This window comes from Theropithecus gelada, chromosome 1 (assembly GCF_003255815.1).
Source record: "Theropithecus gelada isolate Dixy chromosome 1, Tgel_1.0, whole genome shotgun sequence".
Classification (NCBI taxonomy): Eukaryota; Metazoa; Chordata; class Mammalia; order Primates; family Cercopithecidae; genus Theropithecus; species Theropithecus gelada.
In genome coordinates, this window is record NC_037668.1 from 45131164 (window position 1) to 45153602 (window position 22439).

At 55.7% G+C, this 22439-nt stretch overlaps 1 protein-coding gene across 5 annotated transcripts in view; it reads left to right on the forward strand.

The window, feature by feature from the left end:
- ARHGEF10L (Rho guanine nucleotide exchange factor 10 like) overlaps positions 1-22439 on the forward strand; it is a 181895-nt gene that overhangs the window by 84890 nt on the left and 74566 nt on the right. The window contains exons 6-13 of one of the 5 annotated variants that reach the window (XM_025399555.1): positions 632-715; positions 4948-5117; positions 10164-10280; positions 13193-13301; positions 16431-16537; positions 19473-19550; positions 20605-20784; positions 22017-22133. In XM_025399555.1, the coding sequence (XP_025255340.1) occupies positions 632-715; positions 4948-5117; positions 10164-10280; positions 13193-13301; positions 16431-16537; positions 19473-19550; positions 20605-20784; positions 22017-22133 (962 nt within the window). Of the gene's footprint in view, positions 1-522; positions 716-4947; positions 5118-10163; positions 10281-13192; positions 13302-15405; positions 15616-16430; positions 16538-19472; positions 19551-20604; positions 20785-22016; positions 22134-22439 lie in introns of those variants that run through there. The other 4 variants (XM_025399565.1, XM_025399559.1, XM_025399561.1 and 1 more) reach the window with 4 other exon arrangements.

The following is a 22439-nucleotide window of genomic DNA, read 5'->3' on the forward strand; positions in this document are numbered from 1 at the left end:
AGACCAGGTGGGGAGGGGTGGAGCCTGCTGGGAGGCTATCATGGTCTTGTAGGACGGGAAGTCTGAGGGTGGGAACTAGGGGCCTAGAGAGAGGTGGGCAGGCCTGGGAGCTGGTGTGGGAGGAAGAGGGGGCTCTGACAGGGCTCTAGGGGCCCCAGGACCTAGGGAAGCATCACAGACCAGTGGGTCTTGTGACCTCTTCCTGGAAGGCCTGTGGGTCGAGGACCGGCTCCCATCATGGGTGGGGGCTGGTTTTCCAAATCCTAGCACTGCTCAGTGATGAGGGGCTAGCCCCAGGGTCCTGGGTGACTGAGGATGCTAGGGCGAGGGCACAGGTGCTGGACTGCCTCGTGCTCCCTGCAGGGGCCGGGAGAAGCTGTCCATTAGCCAGATGGGCAGGCCTGTGGGCAGCAGGGAGCCAGGTGGGCGCCTTGGAGGAGGTGGGGGGCGGGGAGAAACGGGGGAGCCAGCATCCCCTGAGAGCAGCTGGCAAGGCTGAGGGCTGGACTGGGCTGGCAGAAAGGAGGGTGCTGCGTGCCACCAGCTGGTGCAGTCCTGATGTCATCTGCAGCACCTCTGGCCAGGCTGCCACAGCCCGTGTCGGTGCTCTGTCTCCCCCCTTCCCTCGCAGTCGACCGGTTCACTTTCCCCGCCCTGGAAGAGGATGTGATTTATGACGACGTCCCCTGCGAGAGCCCAGATGCACATCAGCCCGGTATGGTGTCTGCAGTGCTTTCCCCGTTTCTCTTGGGGACAGGGGAGGGAGGCGGGGACCGGGGAGGGTCGTCTCCTTCTGTTTCCTTCTATCCCCACCTGGCCCTGTGCCCCTCCTTCTTGTCTTTAGAAACAACTGTAGTCATCAGGGATAATCTGGAGATGGCTGAGGGCGTGGCCAGCGGGGCTGGGCAGGGCATGGGCATCATGGGCAGGGCCATGCTCCGACTGTGGGTCCCTGGGCAGGTCATCACCTTTTCAAGCCTTGATTCCTCCCTCAGGAAAATGGAGCCATACTCTCGGCTTTCCAGGGCTATTGGGGAAGAAGACAGCCTGTTGTACTCAAAGGGTGAAGCAGATAAAGCTTTGCAAAGCCCTGCGCCCTGCTCTGGGTTGAGGGCTGAGGTGGGCGGGCAGGCAGGCGGTTGTGGCTACAGAGGGAGATGGGGCGGGACTAGGGCGAGTCTTGCTGGAACTCACCTGATGGGAGAGAGGACTGTTCAATGACAATTAACAGGAAGAGCCATCTTTGCTTGAACACGTTAGGCCAAGCATATTTTCAATCATGTAACGGCTTCAAGACTTTGATTTGGGATGTTACGTTCTTATTTTACAGACAAGGGAACGGCAGAGGCAGGGCTAGGATTTGAATGTGGGTTATTCTGACCCTAAGTGCAATGCTCTGTCCCCTACCTCAGGAGGATTTGAGTGACATTTTATGACAGATGAGGCACATTTGATCCCACTGATCCCACGACCCCATGAGGTCAGCAGGGCCAGGCTTATCTATGGCTCCTGTGATAAAGAGGTTAAACCACCAGCCCCAGAGCACACAGCCAGGATTCGAACAGACGACTTCTTTTCCTACTATGCGATTCCTCCTGTTTTCAGGGGCTCTCCATCCAACGGGGAAGCACAGCCCCTGCCTGCTTTTGAGGAGCTCCGAGTCTGATGGAGAGGCTCTACCCATCCTTGAGCAGCACAAAGCGCAATGGGAGAGACACACAGACAACATGGCAAGGCCCGAGGGCCCCAGAGCCACACTCCTGACTCCTGTCTCAGTAACAGGGACAGATGGGCCAAGGATATGCTTATCCCTTTAGCAAGCCTGGGATGTGCTTGGAGCACATTTTGCTGTTTGTAGGATTCCCACTGTATTGGGAGGCAAAGGAGTCTTAGGAAAGTCCCAGAGCTGGGAGGTCTGAGCGGCTGAGGGGCCTCAGCTGTTGTTTAACCCATTTGGCCTACTTCCCACCTGAATTCAATCAAGCCACTAAGTCCCTGGCCCCAGTCTTCACGGTCCTCAGGGTCTGGGAGGATGTGGCATGTTCATGGCCTGGGTGTCACACAGCCTGTGTTTGCGCCCTAGCTCTGAGCCTGCAGATGAGGACCACAATACCCACCCCAGGATCCCCGCGTGCTGGGCTGTGGGAGGATCAAGTGTGACAAGGGTGCAAAGAGCTCAGTGCAGGGCTGGCTCTTGGAGACGCTCTTCACACAGGGCCGTTGTGGCTGTTGTTAGTGTTATGCCTGCCGAGGGTCCCAGCACTGGCCTGCCTGGGGCTAATGTGGGCTCAGCAGGAGCTCGGAGAGGAGGTCGTTACCCGAGGGACAGGCTGTATGCAACAGTGGGCACACGCAGCCCTGTGTTTGAATCCCGGCTCTGCCATTGATTTGGGCACAGGGCTTTGTGCCTTTGTGCCTTGGCTTCTTCATATAAAGCAGGAAAATCCCCAGCTCACAGGCCTTTGGGGAGGGTCACACAGGGTCCTGGCCAATCTCTCTGGGCCTCAGTTGACCCATCTGTAAAACTGGGGCAATAATAGCCAGTTCTAGGGTGGTAGTGTGGATTCCATGAGGTAATTGATGAGGACACTGAGCAGGAAGCATGAGGGGACCCTTATGTGGTCCCTGAAAGCTAAGGAGTTGGTCCTCGGGCGGTGCACAGGCACAAGAGTTCTGTGACTCTGTCTCCACTGGAAAGGATATTTCTATATGTGTAGATGGTGGAGACTTCAATGGAAGGTGGTGTGGAGCCCCAGCCCCACTCACTGTCTTACTGTGGCCAGCCACGTGTCTCCCATCTGTCTAACCGGAGTGATCTTTCACACCCTGCTGTCTGCACAGGGCCGCTGGGAGCCGCCGTGGCACACTGAGGATGGAGGTGGTCGGGTGCACAGCTCAGCCCTGTGGAGGCGTGGACCTGCCACGTGCTGCCGGGGTTCCTCCTCAGGGCTACCCCGAGAACTCTGCCTCTTTGGTCACTAGTCGAGGGGCCTCCACTGCAGTAATGGGACAATCAGCTTGGCTTTCTGAAGGTCACAGCTGCTCCACTCTCTAAAGACATCAGTTACCATTATCTTTTGCTTAAAAATAACCTCATGTTCCCTCCTGGTTCTGGGATCCATCTCCCACTAAGCTTTGGCACATCTGTTTTGTTCTTTGGCTGGCACTCTTGCCCCCAACCCCTTACACCTCAGCTTTCCTGTGGGGTGAAGCTTGGGGGCCCTGGGTCTATGGACTGACACCCAAGCTCCCCCAGAGCCACCATGAGTGACGGCCTGCTGCTCTCAGCCGAGTGCATGCTATGTGCCAGGCACTTTGCCAAGAGCCCCTTGGCTGTTTTATTTGCTCGATCTGTCCGCTTATTATTAGCCCCATTTTGCAGAGAGGTATCCGAAGACCAAAGCTCACAGTTTTTTGGCATAGTCGTTTCTGAGCAGATTTCTTTTCTTCTTCTTCTTTTTTTTTTTTTGAGATGTTGTCTCTGTCACCCAGGGTGGAGTTCAGTGGCATGATCTTGGCTCACTGTAGCCTCCGCCTCCCGGGTTCAAGTGATTCTCCTGCCTCAGCCTCCTAAGTAGCTGGGACTACAGGTGCATACCACCACACCTGGCTAGTTTTTGTATTTTTAGTAGAGACGGGGTTTCACTGTGTTGGCCAGGCTGGTCTCAAACTCCTGACCTCAGGCGATCTACCCGTCTCAGCCTCCCAAAGTGGTGGGATTACAGGTATGAGCCACCACGACCGGTCAGATTCCTTTTTTTTTAAAAAAACCTTTCCCAATGCTATATTTCTTCTGTGATGACAAAAGCATTTTCATCTTCATGTACATTTTGGTGTCCGACCCCACTTCCGTGAGGTCTGCGGTTCTCCAGGTAACAGATGACGAAATGAAACCCAGAGGGGCAAAGGGCCTTGCCCAAGATCCCCCAGTGAGGGAGCTGGGGCTGGGGCCACGTGTTCTGGCCTTGGGACAGTGGCTTTCCCACCTCAGTCTTCAAGCGGCATCTCATAACCCAGTTGAATGGGCCCCACGAGTGCCCTGGCCCTTGTGGGACCTGTCCCTCCAGACGATGCGACTCAGCTTTTTGTCCCCAAGTTTTCAGTCCAAGGCATTTCCCGCGGGCTTAGGAAGGAAAGGAGCTCCTGGACTCTGGGCCAGCTGCGCCCCCTACTGGAAGATCTCGGGCTGCACGTGAACTCAGATTTGGGGTGAGGGACTCTGAGACCCCAACAATCTCTGTTTCATTCGTGAGGATGCTGAGGGCCTGAGCCAGGACTTGGCTCTGGGTCTTCTCTTTTCCAGTAAGAAACAGGTCACTTGTGATGGCTCGGCTGGGTGCGGTGGCTCACACCTGTAACCCTGGCACTTTGGGAGGCGGTGGCAGGAGGATCACTTGAGCCCAGGAGCTCAAGACCAGCCTGGGCAACATAACAAGACTCCATCTCCACAAAAAAAATTAAAAAATAGCTGGGTGTGATGGTTCATGCCTGTAGTCCCAGCTACCCGGGAGGCTGAGATGGGAGGATCACTTGAGCCCAGGAGTTTGAGGCCACAGTGAGCTGTGATTGCACCACTGCACTCCAGCCTGGGTGAGACAATGAGACCCTGTCTCTAGAAAAAAAAAAAACATTGCCAGGGAGGCCCAGAATGAGAGCTGGGACCATACAAAAGCAGTGCTGGGAGCAAAAGGAAGTGAGTGGGCCCATGCGCAGCTGACGTGTTTCTTGTGTCTTCCCCATTTTCTCAGGCCCTCCTTGCCCTACGAGGGGGAAGATGTATTATCATCTTCGTTTCATGGTTGAGGAAGTAGAGCTGGAGCCCCAGGGCCCCCACGTTCTCCCTGACCCCGCCTCACCCCACCTGTGTTCAGAAATTGGGTCTGAGGCTGGAAGTCTGGTAGGCTTGGCCTCAGGGCCTGGGCTCACCGGCTGCCGCTTGGCCAGCAGGGGCAGAGAGGAACCTGCTCTACGAGGATGCGCACAGGGCTGGGGCCCCTCGGCAGGCGGAGGACCTAGGCTGGAGCTCCAGTGAGTTCGAGAGCTACAGCGAGGACTCAGGGGAGGAGGCCAAGCCGGAGGTCGAGCCCACCAAGCACCGAGTGTCCTTCCAGCCCAAGGTGAGGGGACCGGGGGTGTCTCTCACTTCACTCAGGGCATGGAGACCCCTTCAGGGAGGGAGGGAGCAGGGTGGTGAGGGCCAGGCCCAGGACTCACGTCTGGGTCCCAGGGATTCCCAGGAATGTGTGGTGAGAGGGGAGCCAGAAGCCCAGGTCATCCTGAAACAGGAGGTGGCCCACAGACATTGCTGTTGGCAGCCGTAAGCCCGGGATGGGCATGGCTGGTACCTGGCACAGGTGCTCCCCCCATCCCCTTGCTATAGCAGACCTGGTCGATTGATCCTTATGCTCACGGGCTCAGACTGGGCTTCAGAGTCCTCTCAACGCCGCACTCCAGGTAGCCCAGCAACTTGCTTAGAGGTGGAGCCGGGATCAGATCCACTTGCTCTCCCCGCCCTCTGGGACTGATGCTTGGGGACAGTCCAGGCCTCAGCCCGCACAGTCCTCTCTGCTCTGGGGAGTGGACAGTGGGGGCTGCTGTGGCTCAGCCAGAGCGACATGGAAGGCTTCTCTCCGGGGCCTCATACAGTGCCATCCATGCATTCGGCTTTCCTGGTGTTTCTGCCTGGAGCAGTGGCCATTCTGCTTATTTCCTGGAGGGGAGCCCCTGAGGCTGCGAGGAGGACAGGTCATCTGGTTCCTCCTTTCCCATGGCACCCATGCTCCTTCCCTGTGTTCTGCAGAAGCCACCAAGAGGCAGTGTCTGTCCGTGCTGAGATTTGCAGTTTCATGGGGACAGCTTCTTATAGGCCCTGACTAAGCAGAGGGGATGGGGCCCCTCTGCTCCTTTTATTTTTATTTTTATTATTTATTCTTTTGAGACAGAGTCTCACTCTTTCACCCAGGATGGAGTACAGTGGCATTATCTCGGCTCACTGCAACTACTGCTTCCCAGGTTCAAGCAATTTTCTGCCTCAGCCTCCTGGATAGCTGGGATTGTAGGCATGCACCATCATGCCTGGCTAATTTTTATATTTTTGTAGAGATGGAGTTTCGCCAGGTTGCCCAGGCTGGTCTCAAACTCCTGGCCTCAAGTGATCCACCTGCCTCGGCCTCCCAAAGTGCTGGGATTACAGGTGTGAGCCACCGTGCCCAGCCTCAAGCTCCTTTTAAAAGATGTAGCAGGGCAGGAGAGCTCCACCTGGGGCCATTCCTGCATGGGCAGGGTAGGGACAAGAGAGGGGACTTTCCTGGTGCTTCCCACCTTTTCTGGGTTTGGGGATCCACTCTGGGAGAGACATGCTGGCCGGAGGAACACCAACACCTGAGTCCTCAGGCAGCCGTTCTTCAGACCAAGATGGGCTCCCTGAGTCCTGAGCAAGCCTGGGACTTTCCAGGGATGGGCCTCCAAGGCTGGGCTGTGGGAAACAGCCTTAATGTCTTGCTAGCCAAAAAGCGAAGCATTTACAACACCTACTGTCTGCCTAGTCCATTTCTTCAGTTGTGGGATGAGATACATTGGAACAGGAAGACCTGATCTGTACTCAGTGAACCTTTACGGTCCACAGGAGACACCGAATGGGAAACAGTTTGTCAAAAATGAAGACAAAATGCTGGTCATCATGATCAGTGTGGTACAATTTTCAAAAATAAACTATCATGCCCTTCAAAACAAAATGAAGACAAAAATGCCTTTATATAAACTTGAGCCTGTGTCCAGCCTGGCTGTGTGCCTGATAGGGGTAGGGACTGATGTGACCAATCAGAGGAGGCCTCTGAGAGTGGTGAGTTGGAGCTGGGCTTAGGAGCCAGAGGAGATGGGACAGGTGATCCAGCCTGCAGGAGCAGCCTAGGCAGAAGCCCAGGAATAGCTTGTTGCTGCTTCCTGCAGTTCAGAAGGGGCAGCATGCACTGCTTTAGGGAAGGGGGCTTTGGTTATGAAGCCCCCACTCCCCCCAGTAGCCTCTCCCTATGGCAGGACCGGAGTGTCCCAGCCCTGCTCTGGGCAGTGACCAGTTTGGGACTCTCGAGTCCTGGCCTAGCCTTTTAGCCTCAGCCTCTGGCGTTCCTTCTTTCCCATGGTAGCCCCGGCCCTCTTGCTGGGACTGGGAGGATACCATGCGTTTCTCTCAGAGGGAAGGAGGGATGACGATGCTGAATTCAGGCTTTCCAGTGGTGGTCCTCATTCTTCCACAGGCATCAGAATCACATGGGTAACTGGTTGAATCACAGATGCCAGGGCCTCACCAGGTACTCTGATTCAGAGGTTGGTTGGGGCCCGATAATCTGCCTTTTAAGCAGCTCTCTGCCCCCAGGGAGTACAAGGGGCTCACAGAGCACTCCAAGAAATGCTGGGCCATGCTCATCGTGGCCTGGCCCTGGGAATGGGGCCTCTGGGGGCTGCCTGTGAGCTTGTGTCCCTCACACTCTCAAGCTGGAGGCTTTGGACCCTTCCTCAGCAGACAAACTATATGGCACAGTTGTTAGGATTTCTAACCATTTGGAGTTTTTCTCTGGCCATGGCCAAGGCCCACCTGCTCCCTGATCAGCAGGCTCCTAGGGAGACAGGAGGTTGTGGAGGGCTTTTCCTCAGGTACCCACTTCTGCCAGGGACTCTACTGAGCCTGCCTGTGGTGCTTCACCCTCCTGAGCCGCTTGGGGCGCACTTGCTCACCCGCTGGCGTTGCAGCAGCTGCATGTTTTAGAGCCACTGCTGCTTGGCTATGTGTTATATGTGCTGTGGGCATAGGACAGCAGGGATCTGGGGATGTGTTTTGTCCTGTTCTTGGAGTCTGACCATTGCCAGGCACCCTGCCCAGCTACAAGAGAACTAATGGAACCCCTTCTTCAGATATCCGTAGAGGCCATCCCTAGGCAGGTGAACTCTTGCCAAAAAAAGTGACCATGGGATCTGTAGAAGGGCACGGACCCAAGTGGAAGCAACTACCTCATCCTGTTATGTGAACAAGTGGTCCTGCTGGTGCCAATCTGGGGTCTGTGGGTTTTTTTTTTTTCCCAGTTGTGGGATGGATTGCATTGAACTGTTCCACTCTCCAGCAGTGACCTCTTTGAAATCAAGGTCTCTGATCCAGCTGGACGGGGACTGGGCAGAACTCGTGGATTCATTACAGAAATGCCAGCCCTGGCCTAGCCTGCTCCACCCCCTGCTCTGATCTGGCCAACTCAGCAAGTGGCCTCTGATCCTGACATTTCCTTGTTCTTCTGACCCTGAAAGAAGGGAGGGAGCACCAGAAGACCCAGGGACTTTCTGATTTTATTGTGTGAAACTATTTTATAGATGAACATGACTCAGGTCAAACCCCAAACTCCCCAGTTTTTTGGGAGTCTGGGTAGGTCTCAGAGAGACCCCTGTCTTGCATACTTCTTTGCATGACAATAGTGAACATTTGCCTAGAATGGTGCACTTTACAAAGCAGTGCCGTTTACCCTAAGTGGTACCCTAAGTGGTCAGTATTATTGTTGCTAAGATTCTCATTTTGTTGATCAGAAAACCTGTGTGAAGCTCAGAGAGATTTAAATGATGTAGAATGCAACATCACATTTGCCTCATCTGTCTGTATGTCCATCCATCCATCCATCCATCCATCCATCCATCCATCCATCCATCCATCTATCCATCCATCCACTCATCCATTCACCCACCCAACAAATATTGAGCACTTGCAATTTGAAAGATAATAATGGCTTCCATTTTTTGAATACTTAATAAGCTCTCGGCTCTCAGCTTTGCATGTACATTTCATTTTCTCAACAACCCTATGCAGAGGCTATTATTATGGCCACTTTACCAGTGAGGAAGTTGCAACTCAGAGAGGTAGAGACTTTTCCAACTAGTAAGCAGGGAGCCATGATTTGAAGTAGACCTACCTGCCTCTTAATCCTTGTATCTGCTTTTCTAGAAATAGCACCTGTCTTGGTCTTTTGTGCACTTTACCAAATATCACTGTTGCTCATATGGTTCATGCACTTGAATATCTATCTGTTCTTCTTTCCATCCACCTGTTCTCCCATCTGTTTGTCCATCCATCCATCCTCCAGACAGTCTGTAAGCTGAGCATCCATTCTTCCATCCAGTTGCCCATCCCCCTCCCTCCCTTTACCTTTCACTCATCCTCCCTCCATTCATCCTCCAGCAGTGTGCCAGAGGCAGCTAGTGTCAGCTCACAAGAACTCAGGAACCAGTTATGAGCATCTCTTTACAAATTCCCATTCAGTGATGTCAATTTGATAGCTTGAAATTGGTGGAAGTATTCACACCATGGAAATGCTTCAAAGCAGGGCCCTTTTCCTGGAGAACTGGTTGTTAAATATTTGCCAGCACAGCACTGCCTGAATCCATTCTCCTATCCATCTATCCATCCATCCTCTTATTCCTTCATCTGACTCTCTCTTCATCCATCCATCTGTCCATTTGCCCAGCTATATAGTCATCTAACCAAATTTATCCATTTGCTCATCCATCTGTTTATCTGTCCATCCATTCATTCATCCATTTATTTATCCATCCATCCCTCCCTCTATGAGCCTGTTCATCTACCCATCCACCTGCCTGTCTGTTGCCCATCCATCTGCCAAACCCTCCCTCTACCCATCCATTCATCTTTCTGTGGATTTGCCCACTTATCCATTTATCCCCCGACCTCATTCCATCCATCCATCCACCTGCCATCTGTCCATGTCACAAACTTACCAAGAAGCTCCTATGTTACAAGCCCTGTGCTGGGCCACAGGGCTGGGGAGAAGACACAGTCCTTGCCCTCAGAACATTTTCCCATTTCCCTAAGATAGGAGGCCTGGGTTTGGTCCCCTCCCACCTCTCCACCCCAGCAGCCCAGATTCCCTGCTGCAGAGACCCGGCCCCCAGCTGCCTGGCGTGGTGGGGTTGGACACAGCTGGAGCAGATTCCAAGCAGGATCTGGCTGGACTGCTGCCTGGGACCTGGGGTGCCGCATCCCGCCTGCCCGAGCTGTCCATCCGCACTTTACCTGAGTCTCCTTTCTCCCCTGTTGTCTGTGTTTTGTCTCCTCCCTGTCCCGCCTGCTCCTCTCACCTGCTCTCCTTCTGCCTGGCCGCTTGGGGCTCCAGCTTTCTCCAGACCTGACTAGGCTAAAGGAGAGATACGCCAGGACTAAGAGAGACATCTTGGCTTTGAGAGTTGGGGGGAGAGACATGCAGGAGCTGAAGCACAAGTACGATTGTAAGGTATTGTCTGTCTGTCTTCTCAAGTCCTGGATGGGAGCTGTTTCCAGCTGCAGCTACCTCCAGGGGCCTTTCCTGCTGCCCTGGTAACATGAAGCCTCCCAGGCCCACTCTGAGTCCCAGGGCTGTCCTGAGACCTGGACCCTGGCCACCCTCACGTCTGTGCTGGAACTGGCAGATGCCTTAAGACACGTGTTCCCTTCCATGTTCTCGCCCCTATCTTTCTCCCCACCCGCAAGTGAAACCCTGATAGTTCACAAGAATTCCCAGGAGGGTTTTCAAACTTTAGGACCCTTGGAATCACCTGGGGTGCTGTGTTAAAAATGCAGGTTCCTGAGTTCCAGCCCCAAGGGTGCCACTTCTGTAGGTCTGGGACGAGGCTCAGAAATCTGCACATTTCATAATCTGCACAGTTGGGGTTACACGTTGAAAAACGTGAATGTTGGTGACATTGGATGTTCCTATCTCTCCACACTGTTCAGAGGAATCCAGGATAAGGAAGTGTGTAGGAGAAATCACAGTACTTTCTTAAACTTTTGGATAATGATGGTGTCGACAACAGTAGCTTCCCTTAACTGAGCACCAGCTGTGTGTCTTGGCTGAAGGCATGGACTGTCGAGGTCTGTGGGCCTGGTTTGAATCCCAATCTCACCACTTCCTCATGGTGTGATCCTGAGCAGGCCCCTTGGCCTCTCTGAGCCTTGGTTTCCTTGCCTTTGAAATGGGGGCATTCACAGTACCGGCCCCCAGGGTGGCTGTGAGGGTGGATGGTCAGGCCTGTTGGGTGTGTGGTGCTGTGCTGGGTCTGGGAGCTCAGTGGACAGTGGCTGTTGTTATCTACGCACCTGACCGCCCTGTCCTTGTGGCACTCTGGGCAGTAGCTACCTTTCTGCATCTTTTAGTGTCAAGTAACCGACTAGTGGCCACACCAGTGGTCAGCTAGACCAGAGCTGGGATTCCAACTCGGGTCTGCGGCGTGCCGGAGCCCAAACGTCCTCCATCCTGCAGTGCTGCCCACTTTATTGGAATGTGAAGCCTTCCAGGAGGAGGAGAGCAGACCCTTTACAGTTTACGAGACCTTTCACGGATACCCCCGAGAGGGCTGTAACCCAGGGTGGGGGTGGCTCTAACCTCTCAGGAAGCCAAGGCTGAGAGCCCGGAGCTAGTGAAGGGCAGAGTCTAAGACAGGGCATTTCGCCTGGTGTGGCCACACACTGTGGGAAGGGGTGGATTTGGCAGGTTTACTCAGGGACACTTTCTAGGGTGTTGGCCTGTTCTTTTTTGCCCAGGAAAATGCCAGGAGAATGGCCTCAGATGATCCCCTGAAAGACCACTTTGTGGGGCTCACGACAGCACCATTGATGGCTTTCTGCCAGGACAGAAACTGGATTCTGGAACAGAGGTTTCGGGTCTCTGAGGGTGTAACCCCTCCTCCCGCTCCCCCAACAAGAAGATGAGCGTCTGTGCCATCCATTTCATTAGATTCTCAAAGGCTCTGTGACCACTCCGCCTGCCCAACCCCAGAAAAGGCCAAGCACAACTGCTCTAGGATTGTCCCGTAGAAATGCAGGGCAGGCAGGGAACTTCCTTCTTTTTCCCTGCTGCTGGTTCCTTCCAGAAAGTCAGCCTCGTTCCTTAAAAGCCATCACCCCTGCTTCCCTGTGCACAGCACCTGGTGGCTTTTCAGCAACCCTTCCTTGCCCAGACCCCCAAGAGGTACTTGGATACTTAAGTGGGGACCAAGGGGTTATTGGAGGTGATAGAGCGGAGACCAGAGACACCCCCCACAGATTAGTGCTCCCCACCTTCAGTAGAGAGTTTTAGGAAGGAGAAGGTTTTCTTAGGACTGCACTGTCCATTATGATAGCCATGTGGCTCTTTAAATGGAAATTAACTAAAATTAAATATATTTAGAAATTTGGGTCCTTCCTCGCACCAGCACATTTCAAGTGCTCCATGGTCACATGTGGCCTGTGGCTTCCATTTTGGACAGGGCAGATACAGGTGTTTCTGTCATGGCAGAGCCTTCTCTCGGCTGGTGCTGCTGTGTGTTGGAGAAGATGCAGGGGCCGGGGCTGGGGCTTGGGAGGACAAAGGACTGGCTGAGGGGACAGCAGCTCTGTCTCAGGCCTGGGCTCCCCCATCGCCCCGGATGCCCACTTCTCCCTCCTGGGCACACGCTCTCCTTACTTCTCACATTCTGCTTAGCTTGCTACGCTCATGTCCATGGATCCCCTCCCCACCGCCAGGGGAAGCTGCCTCTTCTTTCTGGCAACTTCAGCCTTTTCTCCTTTTCCCAGACAGTGGCTCAGTAAGAAACCTGACTGTTTTGGGGGAGGCAAGGGACGGGTCCCTCACCTGGGTTTGGCTGATGGGATGGGGGTGTGCACACACCTCCTTTAGTTGCTCCTAAGGTCATGTTCAACATCGTGGAGTGCATTTTGCTGCTCAGGGAGCTTTCCCAGACCCGGAATGTTTCGTGCTCACAGACCCTGACAAGGATAGGTATTGTTGTTCCTCAGTTTTGCCTGGGGAAATGGAGGCTCAGTGACGTTCAGTGACATGCCTAGAGTCATGCCACTGGGGGGTGGCGCAGGGCTCCAGGTCTCCAGCACCCCTTGCCACACTCCTCGCCAGGTCACATCATCTCCTGGATTTGAAATCTGTTCACATAGTCTGTCCCGAAGGGAACAAAATCAGTTATGGCCCCCTCTTGCCCATAAAGAGGGAGATCCCTGGGCATGAACGCACCTTCTCACCCCCACTGGTGTCCTTGGCCTCTGCTCACTGACCTGGGAGGGAAGGGTCTGGGTGGTTCTGACCTCTGCAGGCTGAGGCCCGGGGAGGCGGGTGGCCCTCGGTGGCAGGCATCCCAGGCCGTCCTTTCCCTGATGAGCCTCTCTACCTTTGCTCAGATGACCCAGCTCATGAAGGCCGCCAAAAGCGGGACCAAGGATGGGCTGGAGAAGACGCGGATGGCTGTCATGCGCAAAGTCTCCTTCCTGCACAGGAAGGACGTCCTCGGTGAGGCGCTGCCCGAGCGGGAGGGTCTGGTGCCCAGCTCTGGGCTGCGGGTCGGGAGGGTGGGATTTTGCTTTACACCCCAGTGGTCACGCTGGGTGGGTACCACTTGGCGTATGGCTTCCTCTGGCGGTGGGGGTTGGGGGCTGAGTCCCAAATATCCTGGTAGGTCCCAGTGTGCCTCCCCTCCCTCTGGCAGGCATGGCCTGTCTCTTCTGGGAGAGCTGGGCCGCTCCCTTCAGCGTCCCTGTTGCTTTTGTCACAGCCGTCTTGGCCTCCTGCCCCCTACGCTGTCTGGCTCACCTGTCCTCATCTTTTTTGTTCCTGTTCCCTCCTTCCTTTATCCATCCACCCGTCTCTCCAACCAGCTGACATTTACTGAATCCTACTAAGCACCACAGCCGGCGCTGCATGCAGGGACCCAGGGTGCATGTATCAGCAGTGCCTCCGGGGCCAGCTGGTGGCACAGCGTGGGAGACAGACACAGACGTGGGAAATGACAGGACAGGTTGACAAGTGGTCCACTGGGGTGCCCTGGGGGCATGGAGAAAATGAGGATGGACTTGGGGATGGAAGATCAGGGAAGGAGGAGGCACAGGTCACCAGGTGGAGCAGAGTGGGTGCTCTGGGAAGAGGAGCAAGTGGGTGTGCAGAGCCTCGGATGTGGGAAAGTACGAGATGTTCCAGAGGTGCTCCTAGTCAGCACCAATTGAGTATTTATTGTGTGCCAGGTGCTCTCCTATGAGCCTGCAGTTCCTCACTTAATCCTTATCCTCACCACACAAGGTGCAGAGAACTCTCACAATCCCATGCAGCAGATGAGGGAATAGGCACAGAGGGGTTGTGACAGGGCTGAGGACACACAGGCCTGGAAGGGATAGAGGAGGCCTCAGGTGGCGGGAGTGAGGGCAGGCGTGATAGGTTAGGGTCTGGTCAGTACAGGCTCTGTCAGCCTTGCTGGGCATTTGCCTTTGGTTTTAAGGACGCTGGAAGGTCAGTAGAAGGTTTTACACAGAAGTGTCCCATGGTTAGATTTCAATTGGTTATTCATGCGACAAGTTTTATTAAGCATTTACTATGTGCTAGGAACTGTCCTAAAGCCTTGGGACACAGCTGTGAACATGAGTCCTGCCCCTGTTCCCTCGAAGCCCCCTTCAGGTGCCTACCCTCGCTCCTGGTCCCCACCAGGCTCTGGTCCATTCCCCCAGAGAATGTCTAGGTCAGGGCCCCTGATGTGTTCCCAGGCATTGGTGGGACAGGGCCAAGTGAGACCAGCCCCTGCTGCTCACCTCACGTCTTTGGAGGCAACAGACAAGGAGACAAAGAATCCCAGTACAGTGGGATCACAGCTGATGGAATTCTGGGGGTGCCAGTTCTCCTTGGAAGGACGTAGGCTTTGTCTGCTGCCCGTCCTCAGCACATGGCCTGGTGCAGCGGAAGGAACACAGGCCTCAAGCCAGGCAGAACTTTGAGAGCCTGTGTCCTCCTGGAAAATGTTGTAGTTTCACCTCCCTGTGCCTCAGTTTCCTCATCTGTACAGTGGCGTGGCTGTCTCTCTTGTAGGGCTGTGGTGAGGATGTCCGAGGTAGTACGAGGACAGAGAGAGTCCTATGTAGCAGACGTTATTCTTGGTGGGCAGTCAGTCCCTTAGTGGAGGCGTTTGGTGCAAGGACGGCCTCGTGCTGACTTGCTCAGACCCTGGCTCTGTGGCCTTCTGGCCGTGTCACCTTGCACTTTTTCCCCTCTTGGGGCAGCAGGCTGTAAATGGGTTTTCATCTGTAAAATGGGTTGAGCCCCACCCGTGTACTTGGTGCGGTGATAAACCAGGTAGGTGTGTGCAGGCCTGGTACAGGTGGGTGCTCAGTGATTGTCCATGTTCCCTCTGCTTTTCGGGGAGCACTGACCCTTGATGAGGGAGGGAGCAGGCCAAGTGGCCATTCTAAACTCATTGAGATGGTCCTAAGAAAGGACAGCGTGGCCAGGCCAGCTGACTGGGAGCTCTTCCTGGGTCACTCTCCCAACCCCAGGCTGGCCAGGGCTCTCCTCAGGCCTCCCCACCCCGCCCATGAGCCCAGCGCCTTCCTGAAGTGACCCTCCCCGCAGAGGCGATATTAATAGCCGTGGCAGGGCTCGGATCACAGGCCAAGAATGTTACCCAGCAGCTCGTGGGGGAAGAGGAAGCTGCGAGGCCGGCTGGGGTGGGTGCGGAGTGATGCCCGGGGCGTGATGTGGGCCCGGCAGGAGGGCCTGCACCACCCCCACCCCAACGCTGTCATCCGCTGTCCCTCCTCCTCCTCCTCCTCTGTCTCCTGCTCAGGTAAGGGCCTACTGGGGTATCCCTGCCCCCTCCCACCCCTGGGATCGCTGCCGCTTCTTCTTTCCTCCCCAGCTTCCTCACAGCTCCCATTCACTGCTGCCCACAGCCGCCGCTGGAGTCAGAGCCCCTCAGCAGCTGGGGTCCCATCTCCCAGCACCTGTACCTTGCTCTGGTGGGGGCTGGAACCCTCTCTGGAGCCTCCCTCACTGTCTGACCTCCTCCCACTCTCAGAGGCCTGGGCCTTTGTCCATCTCATTCCGTCCTCCGTCCGAGGTCCAGCTCCACTCACGCCCAGGATTCCCTGTCAGGCTCCCGTTGAACTTTTTCCCTTTAGCTCTGCATTTTTCATTTAGAAATGAAAGTGCCAAACCACGCTGCCCTGTTCTTCTTGGGGCTTATTTTCTTCCCCGTTTTAGACTTCCAGAAGAAAACTATTTTTAGTTCCTACTGATGGGGACACGGGCGACTGGCCTTCGCCAGGCCTGAGCGGGCGGGCCTGAGCAGGGACAGTGGCTTCTGGCAGCGTGGATGCCAAGAGCCCAGGCCCCGCAGGATGTGGCTTTGGTTTCTGCCTGTTTACCCTCTCGCTCACTCACTCACAATTGTTCACTGATGGACTGTTCCAGGCCCTGGGACGTAGCAGGGAACTCCTGAGAAGGAGCAACCGGGCGGCTGTAACCCCACGGGGCCCCAGGAGCTTCTCGTGCCCTAGGACCCGGGTCCAAGGCTGGTCTAGGGGGGCTCTCAGCTCCTGAGGCCTGAGAAGGGTGTGCTGTCCCTGCCTTAGCTTTGTCATCAGCCGTCTGACTTTCCAGGTGACTCGGAGGAGGAGGATATGGGGCTCCTGGAGGTCAGCGTTTCGGACATCAAGCCCCCAGCCCCAGAGCTGGGCCCCATGCCAGAGGGCCTGAGCCCTCAGCAGGTCTGTGGGGGAGTGGGGCAGGTGGAGGTCTGCAGGGGCAGGGGTGGCTTGGGGCTTCCAGCCTGTTCTCTGGGGCCCTGCTGGTCTGGATCTCACAGGGGATGTGATGACTGGGGGCTCTTGGCAGAGCCCAGCTGGGCAGGGGCCTCCTGGTTCTCTCCTCAGCCACTGCACAGGCTTCCCACTTTCTACCCCATGTGCTCTGTGCTGTTGGTTTTAGTGGGTGGGCTCCCAGCATCTAGAGTGCTTGCCTCTTCCCACTCCATGCCACGCAGAGCTGTCCTGTTGGCTGTTTCTGACTAAGGTGTCATTTGAAGAATGAGATGGGAAAACAGATTCAGGGGAGGCTGCAGGTGTGTAGGTGCCCAGCCCCTGCCATCTGTTCACTGGTCCTCACCCTGGGCCTCAGTGCTGCCACGAGCTCCCACCAGGAACTGAGGCTCTTTAAGAATGGCTTCCTTGGCCGGGTGCAGTGGCTCACGCCTGTAACCCCAACACTTTGGGAGGGTGAGATGGGTGGATCAACTGAGGTCAGGAATTCGAGACCATCCTGGCCAACATGGTGAAACCCCGTCTCTAATAAAAATACAAAAAAAAAAAGAAATTAGATGGGCATGGTGGTGCATGCTTGTAGTCTCAGCTATTCAGGAAGTTGACGCAGGAGAATCACTTGAACCCAGAAGGCAAAGGTTGCAGTGAGCCGAGATCGCACCACTGCACTCCAGCCTGGCGACAGAGGGAGCGAGACTCCATCTCAAAAAAAAAAAAAAGGCTTTCTTATTGTAGAGCATCATGCTGAGGCTGGGCGGCTTTGCTCTGGGATCTCAGCCCAGTCACGTTTTCCCTTCGCTATCTGCGTTTTGCCAGCTGTGAAACAGGGTGCGAGATCCCTGGTTCCTCTGGCTGTGAGGCCACTGAGCGGGATGTGTCAGGGCAGATAGCTCAATGGAAGGGATTTCCCATTTTTTTGGTCAGCAGAAAATCCTGACGCTTGGCCCCTTTTGAAAATCAGGAAGATAGAGCCACCAGGCTCTTGCTGGCAGCAGTTGGCCAGAGCAGAGCTGGGGCAGGCAGCTCCCTTCTCAGGACACTTACTCTCCCATTCATGGCAGTCCACCTGCCTCCCTCAGGGATGGTACCTGCCCGGCCCAGCATGGCATTTGAGATGGCGAAGCCCCAGCTATGAGAGCCCGAGAGACCAGGCCTGCAGCTCAAAATCCGGGCCTCCCACTCCTGCTCGTGCTGCCCGGGACTCCGTCCTCCTGGTGCTGCCCCTGGGCCTTTCCCCTGCAGCCCTGTGCAATTTCTGGATCAGGCAATGTCAGTTACTCTGGGCCAGCAGCTCTCAACCAAGGGTGATTTTTGCCCCCCAGGAGATATTTGGCAACATCTGAAGATAATTTTGGTTGTCATCACTTGGGTTGCTACTGGCATCTGATGGGTAGAGGCCAGGGAAGCTGCTGAACATCCTGCAAGGCACAGGACAGCCCCACCACGGGGAGTTACACGGCCCCAAATGTCCTTGTGCTCTGCTCTGGGTGCTGCTTGAATACCTGGGAATTGTTGGCAATGGATCGACAATGGGGCAGGGGTCTTACCATCTGCTGAGACTGTGTGGCCAGGCCATGGTCAGGCCTGGCTGCAGGCAGGGCAGTGGAAGATGGGAGAAGAGCCTGCTGGAGGCAGGAGGAGGCAGCAGAGGGAGTAGGGCAGGGGATCGGGGTTCTAGTGACAGTGGGCTCCTGATGGACACTCGGGACAGCTGTGGGGGTAGAGCGGGGGGTCAGTCACCTCCCAACCTGAGATCGCGAGGGATGGGCTCCCCCTTGGACCCCTCTCACATGTGACACCTGTGAGCACTGTCCTAACTGTCCTGTTGTCCCAGGCTGCACAATAGAGCCACCCGGGAAGATTTCAAAATCCCTGATATCCAGGTTGCACCTCATTCGGAGGACAGTAGAACTTCAGAAGGTCTGGGGTGGGAGCCAGGTGACTGTGTTGGAAAGATCCCCAGCTGAGGGAGGTGCAAGCCACACCACGCTCGATGGGGTGCTGCAGGCTGAGGGGTTGTGGTCCCCTCCGTGGACCAGGCTTCTGGAGGGATTAGGGTGATGGTGGGAGGGAAAGGAGAAGGGACTGGGGATGTTTAGCCGGAAGCAGAGACCACCCATGCGGGGGGACAGTACCCCAAGGCCTGTCTTGTGGAAGAGGGATAGCTCAAGGATTTCATTCACAAGTGAAGGGAGCTGAGATTCAGTTCACGATAATGCTAAGACAGAATTTTCTTTTCTTTTTTCTTTTTTTCTGAGATGGAGTCTTGCTCTGTTGCCCAGGCTGGAGTGCAGTGGCACGATCTCGGCTCACTGCAACCTCTGCCTCCCAGGTTCCAGCAATTCTCTTGCCTCAGCCTCCCAAGCAGCTAGGACTATAGGCATGCGCCACCACACCCAGCTGATTTTTGTATTTTTACTAGAGACGGGGTTTCACCATGTCGGCCAGGCTGGTCTTGAACTCCTGACTTCAGGTGATTTGCCCATCTCTGCCTCCCAAGGTGCTGGGATTATAGGCATGAGCCACCTCGCCCGGCCTAGAATTTTCTATTAGAGTTGTCCAAAGATGGAGGTGGTCACCTGCCACCATGGAGGAGCGTGGTGATTACCCCACCCCCAGATGTATGTGCGTAGAGGGGCTTTCCCTGGGATGTGCCCTTCCGCCTCCATTCTGCAGCCTGGGCAGTAGGGCATTTCTTTTGGGTTGGCAGGGGCTCTGGAAGGAAGAGCAGCCACCAGGCCCAGTGGTCCCAGGTGGGACTGGGAGGGATGGGTTTCTCTGTCCTGTAGTCATCAGCTCCCCTTCCTGTCACCTGGGCCACAGCAGGCACTGGCCCTGTGCAGCAGGTGTCATGTGCACTGACTGTGCTTTTCGGCCCGAGCAGGTGGTCCGGAGGCACATCCTGGGCTCCATCGTGCAGAGCGAAGGCAGCTACGTGGAGTCTCTGAAGCGGATACTACAGGTGCGACTTCAGGGAGTTCTCAAGGGTCTCTGGGGAGAAGCAGGGAGGGCCCTGGAGGGTTACTTTACATGGAGTGTTTGGGGACTGTGGGCAGTTTTGAGGGGACAGGACCATAAGCCAGCACTGCTTTATGGGGACAGACAGTAGAACCTCCAAATGTAGGCAGCAAGAATTCCTGGTGCCCTGGTGTTCACGGGAGTGTCTTCTTTCTGAACAAAATGGGATTCTTTGAAATGACTCCTGGAGAGCTGAGGGCATATACCCCCATTTATGTCTGGAAGGGACTGTGTCCTTCCTGACACTCTGGGAGCCCCTGGGGCTTGGACCATGTCTTCCCATCGTCCTGAGATCCTTAGGTGGGAAAATGTGTAGGATGGAGTCCTCCTTCTTGCATCAGGAGGGGTAGTACGAGTCCTCTTTATTGCATCAGGAGGCCCAGGGATTGCTGATTGGATGCTTGCATGAAGTGACTAGTATGTGCCAACCTGAGAATCCCTGAGACAGTGTTTGAATCCCTGAGACAGTGACTTTTCTGGGATGTTGTGGGCTACCAGAGTAAGACCCCCGGGGCAGGGAATTGTTGCTCATGATACCCTCTCTTTCCCTCTCCAGTTTGGATCCTCAGAGAGAGATCCTAGGCGTCAGGCAGGTAGAGATGAACATATCACCTGTCTCTGACAAAGCTGGTTGGAGAGTGACGCTGGGTGTGGGAGCCAAGGGAGCTTGTAGTGACCTTACCACTCACGGGCTCAGTGACAGGCAGAGCTTTGCCCTCAGGCTGGCCTCCAAGGAGCTCCTTGCCGGCAGATGGCACATAAAAGACCCTCTTCCTCCCACCCAATTTAACACAGAAGCATGGGGGTGTTGTGGGTGGCCAGTGAGGCCAAGGTGTTATGTTGATGGAGATCCTTCCAGAAGGACACATGAGTGAGGGATGAGTGCCTCCACCCGCGCCACAGGAAGGACCATTCATGGTTGGCTGAGTTCTGCACGAAGGCAGGTAGGGAGAGAGGCTGCGGCCTGGCCTGTGGCCTCACCCCGCCCTCCCCGGCAGGACTACCGCAACCCCCTGATGGAGATGGAGCCCAAGGCACTGAGTGCCCGCAAGTGCCAGGTGGTGTTCTTCCGCGTGAAGGAGATCCTGCACTGCCACTCCATGTTCCAGATCGCCCTGTCCTCCCGCGTGGCTGAGTGGGATTCCACCGAGAAGATCGGGGACCTCTTCGTGGCCTCGGTAAGTGTCCCCCAAACTTTTCCCCCAGCCCACCAAGGTAAAACCACAACCAGTCTGACCCCGGGGCCATGCAGTCCAGTCTCCTGCCTCTGCCTGCTCTCCTTGTTCAAGTCAGTGGGATTAGAGGGTGGCAGGGTATCTGAGTCTTCCGGACCTGATCTAGGGGTGAGTGTGACACCTTGAAGTGGCCGGGATGTCCTCGGTTATACCTGGCAGGCCATGGTGCTGCCGGAACCAGGTGGCTGTCCTGGTTCCTCCCGGGTGGCAGCGCCCCTGGCCTCCCAGTCACTGTGGGCAGCCACCTGGCCGGTTGCAAGCTCCCTTACCGAGCACTTGAGGGGTGACAAGCCAGTGTGAAATGCTGTGAAAGACCACAACTTTGGCCCCGAGAGGATGTGCTGCAGTGCTGGGGAAGGGGCACTGGCTCATGATCTGGGGGACCTGGTTGTGGTCCCAGCTCAGTTCTGCAACCTAGGGCAGGTCCAGGGCCCACGCTGGGCCCAGGCTTCCCATCTGTGGAATGAGGGGTGCACTGGATTTCTGGCTGTTCTGGCTGAAGTCTGAGGGTCATGGGGTGAGGGAAGGTCACATTGGTAGCACTCTGCTTTGATGTGTTTTAGGTGATAAGGTTTTGCTAAAAGAAAAAAACTTTTTTTTTTGAAAGCCATAGTGCTCAATAGAGTCACTAAATAGGTCCGACGTTCCAGGTGTATGTCAAGGGGCTCTGGTGAGAGGGATGGTCTGGGCTGACCATCCCTCCCTCGGCAACTCAACTCTGGGCACACTGCCTGGTGAGAGGCCAGGAGCACTCTCCTTAAAGGCGGAGGGCAAGGGGCATTCGATTTCATGAACGAATGCAGTAGAATGGGTGTTGCCCCCACCCTCCCTCCACCCCCTCCTCTCTCCCCACCTCTCCTCCCTCCACCTGTGGGCTTGGGCTGCTGCACTGGGGATGGAGACCTGGGAGGTGAAGGCCCCCTGGGCTCTCCCATGGCACCACCCCATCCCACCTGTGACCTCAGGCCGTCCTCTCTACCTCTCTCAGCCCCATGTCCTCACCCCAGTGGGGGTGATGGATTTGCACAGCTCGAGGCACTAAGGGAGCATAGGGTGAGTGCAGGCTGCCCTTCTGCTCCCTGCACTGAGATAGCCTCCCTGGCCCATACTTGCCTCGTTTCCTTCCGCTCCCTGCACTGAGGCGGCCTCCCTGGCCCACACCGGCCTCGTTTCAGTTTTCCAAGTCCATGGTGCTAGACGTGTACAGTGACTACGTGAACAACTTCACCAGCGCCATGTCCATCATCAAGAAGGCCTGCCTCACCAAGCCTGCCTTCCTCGAGTTCCTCAAGGTGGGCCTCCACGGTGGTACCGGGCCTGGTCGGGGTGGGCAGGGAGATTGCTCAGGCAGGAGGGAGCATTCTGGCCCCAGCTTTGGGTATGACATCGTAGCTTTGGCCTGGACACCTCCCTTCTTCCTTTTGGGGCAGCCCAGTCCCATGGGAGGAAAATCATTCCCTCCTGCCCCTGGGAGGAGGGTAGCCAAGTGTCTCTAAGCAGTTGGGATCCTGGAGCTTTGGCAGGGTGGAGGGGAGACCTGTGTCATCTCGCTGAGCCTTTGCCTCCTGTGCCCTGGTGAGTGCGTGGGTCCACCTGGC